The following is an 8,813-nucleotide window of genomic DNA, read 5'->3' as shown; positions in this document are numbered from 1 at the left end:
TATTTGGTCCAAAAAGGTCAATATGAATAAGTTGGACTATTTTAGATGTACAAACTATATTTTTAGATTTAAAAGATGCACTCCTATGTTTACCTTTAGCTTATGCATCACATACTTTATCAAAGTCAATAGAAAAGTTAGGCATGCCAACAACAAGTTTATTTTTAATAAGCTTTGAAATAACACTCATGCTTGCATGTCATAATCTTTTATGCCATATCCAACATACATTTTTATTATGGGCCATAAAACAAATATTAGAGGAAGATAAGTCACCAAGATGCACCATAAAAATATTATCTACCCTATGTCCTACAAAAAGAATCCTATTATTTACAATATCTACAACTTTGCACCCATTAGACTCAAATATTACTTTGAATCCCTTGTCACAAAGTTGACTAATGCTAAGGAGGTTATGCTTAAGACAATTGACATAAAGCACATTTTAATAAGAGTGGAAGAATTTAAGAGTGGAAGAATTTATACCTATAGAACCAATACCTTCAATAAGCCGTTTGGAGTTATCACCAAATGCGACTTCTCCTCCATTCTTTGGCATTAGTTCCATGAAATGGCTTTTGTCACTAGTCACGTGTCTAAAGCATCCACTATCAAGGTACCATGAGTTCTTCTTAGAGTTGCTTGCCTTGAAGCAATACTCTTCCTCCTACAAACACAAAGTTAAACTTTGAATTTTGGTACCAAAACTTTCTTGGGTCCATTAGCATTAATTTTAAAAAATTTTGTCCCCTTAAGAATGCACTTCTTTAAAGCATCCTTATTTTGAGATGTGTTTAATTCTTTTGGAATCTATACGCTTTTAGTGAGTTTGCTCCTCGATGTGAGCTTCCTTAAAGAACCTACTTGTCTATCATGCCACTTTTTCTGACAATGTGTGCATAAGAGTGAGGCATCATAAATATAGCTTGGTTTCTCAAGGAAATTTTTAGATTTTCTCTCTTTGTAAATTTGCAAAACCTTAGCCTCTCTTGTCAAATAAGGCTCTTTGAGGTTCAAGCATATCATTTAGTTTTTGATGCCCCATATGAAACATAGAAAAAGAATTATACATGTTCTTATTCTTTAAAATCAGATCATCAATTTGAGCTTGCATATCATTAAATTTCTTTTCTATTTCCTTTTTAGCTATGATTAGATACTTATTTTTCTCATTTAATTTTGAAATCATTATCTTATATTTGAAGTTCATAGTTTTAAAATCTATAGCTAATTTATTAAAGGCATTTTTTCAAATATATATTCATTTAATTCACTAGAATTTAGGTTTACCTTTGGTTCTTCAATAGCCATAAGACATATTAGAAACTTCATTGTCCTCATCACTATCGGATGAATTGCTATCACTCCAAGTTGCTATCATGACTTTTTTCTTTTGATTTAATGCCCCTTTCTTCTTAAATTATGAGCAATCAAATTTAATGTGACCCAACTTTTTGCACTCATAGCAAATGATTGGGTCCTTTTTTTCCTTTTTTCGTGGTTCGCCCTTGATGATGTCTCTTCTTGGAAATCTTTTAGCTTTGTTGAACTTCATGAATTTTTTGAATTTCTTTGCAAACATAGTCATCTCCTCCTTATCACCATAAAGTCTTCATCCTTCTCACAAGTTGTTGATTTGAAAGCAAGTCCTACTTTCTTTGGAACTTCTTTGATTTCTTGTGCATTATGGTTGATTTTTATTTCATATGTCAAAAAGGAACCGATGAGCTCATCAATGGAGAGTGAGCTGAGATCCTTTGATTCTTCTGTTATCATCACTTTAGCTTCCCAAGACATTGGGAGACTATTCAACATTTTCTTCACCATCTCCTTATTAGGATAGATCTTTCCAAAGGCTTTAAGACCATTAATAATATGAGTGAAGTGATCGAACATCTTATTGATTCCTTCTTCCGATTTTTCCTTAAACAACTCATAATCAAGGGTGAGAAGGCTTATCTTGGATTCCTTAACTCTACCTATCCCTTCATGGGTGACTTCAAGCTTGTCTCATATTTCTTTTGCATTGTCATACAAGGAGACTCTATTATACTCATTTGGACTAAGAGCACAAAATAAAGTGTGCATAGCTTTTGCATTTAATTACATCTTCTTGATATCATTCTCATCCCACTCATTCTCTTTCTTTGGTACAATAACATCATCGACCCTCTTTATTGGAATGGATGGTCCATTTGTAATTATCCTCCAATCTTCATAGTCGTTAGCTTAGATGAATAACTTCATTCTTTTTCTCCAATATGAGTAGTTGGTGCCATAGAATAAAGGAGGCCTCATGGTGGAATGCCCTTTTCCAAATATGGTGGAATTTTGCTCCAATGCCATTAAGCAAACTTCTTGACTTATGGCTTCCATCTTGGATATCTTGAAGATATTCTTTCTTGGGGGTAAAATCGTCTCTAGAGTTCTAGCTTTGATACCAATTATTGATATCGAAATACACTAAGGGGGTGAATTGGTGTATTAAAACGTTTTTTGGGAACGAGCAAAAATAAAACGACTCAAGTATTTATAGTGGTTTAGCCTCAATTGCCTACATCTACTACCTTAGCTTTCCTCAACTAAGGATTTCACAAATCCACTAGATTTGAACCTTTAAAGATAAGGTTTAACCTTACAAATCCCTATCTTTTTAAAGGTAAGATAAAATCACTTCCCCTTAAGGTTTTCTACCTAAAACCTTAAGTAACACCTCACAAATGAGAGAAAAATAATGATGAACAAGATGGTACCTCTAAAAGGTAGATAATCAACAATTAAGCACTCTCACACAAAGTTACAACACTTGAAAGAATGATAGAAAAATTAACCCACAAGTATATACAAGAAATATTTAGTAAAAGATTGAGAAAGATTAGAAAATTGAGTTCTTGGAAGTTAGGTACTTGTTTCTTGTCTTTCTTTTCTTCAATGGGGAGCCTTGACCTTGTATTAAGTTCTTTAACAACGTTGTGGACGTTTGTAGCCGTTGAAACAAAATGGAGTCATTACAGCCATAAAAAAAGTATTAAATGCAGTTTGTAGCTTTATTGTATCGGTAGAAGGAAACTTGTATTGGTAGAAGTCTTTCCAAAATATGACCATTGGGCTCATTCTATCGGTATAAGTTCTCTTGTATGGGCAGAACTCTAAGGGTTTCATTTGGTATCAGTAGAACCCATCAGAGTATCGGTAGAAGTGCAGGGGCAGCTGTACTTTGGCTACTGACTTGACTCTTTTCGGTAGAAGTCTTCAAGGTATTGGTAGCACTTTGGTTGTATGGGTAGAACAAACCAAGGTATGGGTAGAAGTCCCAGGCCAAAACTACCTTGCACACTAGAGTGCGTTCTACCTATAGAAGTCTGGGTTATATCGGTAAAACCCTAAGTTGTATCGGTAGAATTCTGTAGCCTTTTCAAGATCTTTCCATCTTGAGTTCTATCGATACTTGTCCACCTAAGTATTGGTAAAAGTCCTTCAAACTTCCAAAACTCATTAAAAAATAAGCAATTCAAGGCTTCTTAACAATTTATTTTGTCCAACACTTTGAAAATAATTTTAAGAACTTATAAAACTCATTAAAAAATAAGCAATTCAAGGCTTCCTACCATTTTTGAACTAACCAACAAAAAAAAACAATGAAAGCCATTGAAACAAACTCAATAAAAAGATATGAAAGGTTGGATTTTTAATTAAATAGAGTTGAAAGACAAACAACTAATAGTAAAGTAAATAAGCAAGAACAATAAAGATGTGACTTTTAATGGATGAAAAAAAACTAAAGCAGCATTAAACTATGGATTAAAATATGATAACAAGCAAGTTCAAGGTACTAAATATGAAATAACCCTAGGCTATAGTAATAACTAACTTAACTACCTAAGAAAATGTTAAGAACTCAAATAAATTGCAAAAAGAATAAGTTCTACAGCTATGGAGAGACTAAACCTTAAAAAAGATTAAGAGAAAAACTAAGAGAAACTGTCTTAAACTTGTGTCTAAAATGACTCTCTCTCCAATCAATATTTTGGCCTTTTTTAGCAAATATCAGACCCAATTTTTTGACCAAATTGCCCCTGAGTGTGTGTTTTTTATTGGGGACATGTTGGATAAGGACTACCCTTTTGGTCATTTTTTGTCTCCCTTCGACAGTGATATCATGATACCTAGAGCCTGGTATCGTGATATCATCTGTAGCCTTGAAATGGGAGGGTCTCTGGGAGCTAGGTATCACAACGTTTGTAATTGGTATAATAACAAATATAGCCATGAAAGTTTACACATTTTGTTAATTTAATTCTAATTGAACAAATTTATCCCGCATCATTTGTGTAAATGTGTAAACATTGATGTTGAATTTGTTGAAATTTTTTAGAATTAAGGTCAAAATAAATATTGAAGGTTCAATTTATTATTACACTAATTAAAATTATGTACAATTGACGAAAGATATTAACTTTGTAATTCATTGTCCTAATCACTCATTTTTAAAATTGATAAAAATTAAATTATTTCAATTTTTTAAAAAATTAAATTAAAAAATTAACTTTTTCAATTTGGAAATTGAAACAGCGGAAATATATATATTTACTTAATTAAATCAAGAGTTCTTTTTTCCTTAAGGCTTCTTTTATTTATATATATATATATGTTATAGATTTAAAAATTTATTTATGTGACGTAATCTTGTCCGAAACTATTAATTTTCATATTACCGTACTTTCTTTCATTTACAATAATATAAAAGGCAGCCTCGGGGATCTCCCAATTTTGCTTGCATTTTTGGTTCCCAATGTCAAACCTCAACTCTCAAAATTAATTTTGTTTTTCTTTTTGCCGCCACCACCATTAAAATCCTTATTCTTCTTCTTCTTATTCGCTTCTTCTTTGTCTTTGCCCAACGCGCTTTCATTTGTTCTCTCTTCCTTCAAACTCTGTTTTTTTACTTTAAATGTACAAATTATGAAATTATTATTACCACTATCTGCAAACACTAATTCAGTTTAGTTTCTTACGACACGAAGGCCAATGTTTCAAATGATCAAACATCACCCATATTTCCGCCATATTAAAAGCTCGGTCTTTGGCTTTATGTTTTTGTTACCCACTTCACTTTTTGCTCTTTCCCTTCTTCTTCTTTTAGCTTGCAATGGCTTCTCTGTTTTTTATATTTATCTCCCTGGTTATCTCAAATCTTCACCGGAACCCATCAAATTGTTGCCTGAGAACCTTTCCGGCGACAAAACGGTGGCAAAGTTGGTGTCTTCAGTGATGTATGCCTTGAAAGAAGAGAATCCACCTGGTGTTTTAAAGATCCATTTATCTCTTGCTAAAAAACCAAACTTTTCAATGGTTCCTATTGGCAAGGCTTCAGTTTTTAAGCCAAAGCAGGCTGGTTTAAGCCGTCAGATATTGAGAACACTGGGCTCAGGGACAAAGCCGAAAGGGTTTTTTTCCTCTAAAGTTAAGACCTTTTTCTGGAATTCAAAGTGTAAGTCTCGGTTCTTCATGACTTGGATTTCACCTATCGAGTCTTTAAGTGATAGAGAATTGCTTGCTATTGAGAGTGTGTTTAAATTTCACCCCAAAGCTTGTTTAGTCATCGTCTCAAATTCATTGGATTCCAAAAAGGGAAGTGTTGTTTTGAAGCCCTTTTCAGATATGGGGTTCAAGTTGATTGCTGTTCACCCTGATTTCGATTATATTTTCAAGAACACTTATGCTGAAACATGGTTTAATCGATTAAAGAAAGGAAATATTAATCCTGGTGAAGTTTCTTTGGGTCAAAACCTTTCGAATTTGCTTAGACTTGCTTTGTTGTACAAGTATGGTGGTGTTTATTTAGATACTGATGTTCTAGTTTTAAAGAGTATCAAACGTTTAAGAAATGTAATCAGTGCTCAATCTATCAACCCCGAAACCAAGAACTGGAGCCGATTGAACAATGCCGTGCTGATTTTTGATCAAAACCATCCATTGTTGTTCAAATTCATTCAAGAATTTGCACTCACTTTCGATGGAAACCGATGGGGTCACAATGGACCTTACTTAGTTTCGAGAGTGGTTGAGAGGGTCACTGGCCGCCCGGGGCTTAACTTCACGGTGTTGCCACCGTCGGCGTTTTATCCGGTCGATTGGACCCGGATTCGAAGCCTGTTTCAGGGGCCTCAAAACGAGACTCACTCGAATTGGTTGAAGCTTAAGCTCGGGCAGATTCGAAGGCAAAGCTATGCAATTCATCTTTGGAATAGACAAAGCAAGCAAGTTAAAGTTCAAGAAGGAAGCATCATTCATCATATTATATCAGATTGCTGCATCTTCTGCAACTCCTTAAAATCAAAGTTTTAAAAGTATATAGAATAAGGATCATATGCCACATTTTCTATCTTCCAAGTGTTTATCATGTTATAGTTATATGCAGATTATATATACTTTTTTTAGGCTAAATTTCTTTTCATTTCACCATATAATAATGAAAAAAAGTTTTGAAGTAAAAAATATTATGGAAATTATTTTATTAAGAGTCGGATTATATTTTGTCTTTTTTACTCAAAAAATGGATAAATTAGTTCCACATGTTAGATTAATGAACAAATTATTTTTTTTGTTAAAAATTTAATCCATGAAGTTTGCATGAGGTGCACACACTACATGTACTTGTTTAGTTATTTTGTCAATTACGTTTAGTTGTTAACATATAAATAGATGATTTTTTTTAACAAAAAAAAGAAGAAGAGAGAGATTAATGTACTTTTTGATTTAATATATAAAAATTAATTTTTCTTATTTAAGTAAAATGGATAAAATATAATTTAACTTTTAATATAAAAATCTCTATAATAATTTTAAGAAAATTTCTCCATAAACTTTTGTTTTTTACTAATTAAATTCAATATGTGAATAAGAAAAGATCATTCTTTTCAACATCGACAATAATTGAGACATATGTTGCATTATTGCATTATATAGGTTGAGTCCTATACCGATGGAGAAAATTCAAAGAAAAAAAAAGGAGAGTATCTTCATAAACTTTGTTCCTACCTATTAATTTCAATCTTTGAATATGGCGTTAAAATCGTTTTGTTCATGTAAATAGTACTTTCATGGATGATACGAGGGAATCAAACAATAATTGAGATTTGGGTAGTTTGATTGGCTGAAGAAGATATATATAATGGTGGAGGTCAGTTCTTGAAAAATAAAGCTTCGAAAGTGATTTCTCAGCTTCCAAATAATGTAAGCACTCAATCATTCACCTTATTACTACAGATATGTCAATTGTAACTATCATCCTTATCTATTTTCGGAAAATCATGGAGGATTAAATTGATGGATTTTTTTATTATTAATTGGTCAAATTTAAATCTTAATTTTAGAATGAATTATTTTTGTTAATGATATATATATTTTAGAAAGATAAAAGTATTATTGAAGTTTTTATATTAAAATTTGGATTGCATTTACTCTCTTTACTAAAAAAAGAAGTAAATTAATCTTTATACGTTATATCAAAGAACAAATTAGTTATTTTGTTAAAAAATTCATTCATTTCTATTGTACATGGCGTGCAACATGTACATCATATTAATATATAGGAATCGGTCTTTAACAATATAAATTGACGAATTTTTTTAACAAAAATGACTAAATTACTCTTTAATCTAATGTACAATGATTAAATTACTCATTTTTTAAGTAGATAGATCAAAATACAATCTAACTCTTAATATAAGGACATTCATAATACTTTTACCTCTATTAAAGATTGATAGAAGTTAAACTATAATCTCAAAATTCTTGATATGTTAAAATTTCCATTAAGCTAATAATTCATTGGGGTTAATGATATTAACTAAAATTTAAGACTTAAAATACTATTCTTTACTAAAAAAAACTAATAAAATTAATATAAAAATGATCTTTTACCAATTGAAGCGATATTATATCAACTCTTTGATGGGCAAGTTAATTTTGGACTAGTAACCACAACGATTGAAAAGGAAAACTAGATCAAAAAATAAACTCATTATATAAATGGATGAAAATATGAATTTAATGATATTTCAAACATCAACTAAAATAAAAATAACAAAAAAAGAACCCCTTATTTAATCGATTTCAGCACGAAGTAACTGGAAACATATAATATTCAGCAACTATATAATTTAAATTATATGTTTATGATGTATATAATATAGTATTGGGTGAAGTCAATGTGTTGAGCAAAATGGTTGCTAGCATCAAATGGGTTTGCGTCCATGAACATGAAGTACTGACATTATAATTTATTTTGTTTGAGGGTCATGGAATCTTTATTTAAACTGTGTTGTGACCCCAAGTTCCATAGGTTTTAGGGAAGTTTGGGACATGCAAATCAAGTGATTTATCTACTTGTTAGAACGGCCTTTGAGTTGGTTTAAAAGGGAAAAACTTGTTGCATGGATTTGTCTCGTAAGCATGATACTAATTGGTTTCTCTTTCTCAGCAATAAAATATGGATTCAGTTCTCAACAATTGTATATAAATCCGGACAATCGCTTTTTACAAATCATAAGATTCCTATGCTCCAAATTTAGATTAACCATTTAGCTTATGTCTTGATAATCAGTTTATAAAATCGGCTTGCATGGAGATTAGAATTCAACTTGTAAAAATATAATCTTTATTTTAAAGTGGAGTTGGTTCTTGAATCCTCAATGAAATGTGTTGTTTTATTCGGAGGTTTCATCTCCTATAAAGAGTGTTTTGGTTGATGTAGATACGATTTATAAGCTCACGAAAAAGATGTTGGTATTGTTAGAAATATTAAT

General features: G+C 31.4%; 1 protein-coding gene across 1 annotated transcript; it reads left to right on the top strand.

Moving 5' to 3' along the window:
• Positions 1-4,762: 4,762 nt before the first annotated feature.
• LOC107963355 (lactosylceramide 4-alpha-galactosyltransferase) lies at positions 4,763-6,520 on the top strand. Its single transcript, XM_016899904.2, has one exon. It carries the CDS (start codon positions 5,032-5,034, stop codon positions 6,349-6,351), a length of 1,320 nt encoding a protein of 439 aa, XP_016755393.2. The 5' UTR covers positions 4,763-5,031; the 3' UTR covers positions 6,352-6,520.
• The last annotated feature ends 2,293 nt before the right edge of the window (positions 6,521-8,813 follow it).

The sequence above is a fragment of the Gossypium hirsutum genome, chromosome A06 (assembly GCF_007990345.1).
Source record: "Gossypium hirsutum isolate 1008001.06 chromosome A06, Gossypium_hirsutum_v2.1, whole genome shotgun sequence".
Lineage (NCBI taxonomy): Eukaryota > Viridiplantae > Streptophyta > Magnoliopsida > Malvales > Malvaceae > Gossypium > Gossypium hirsutum.
This window is presented reverse-complemented; position numbering and strand designations above follow the sequence as displayed.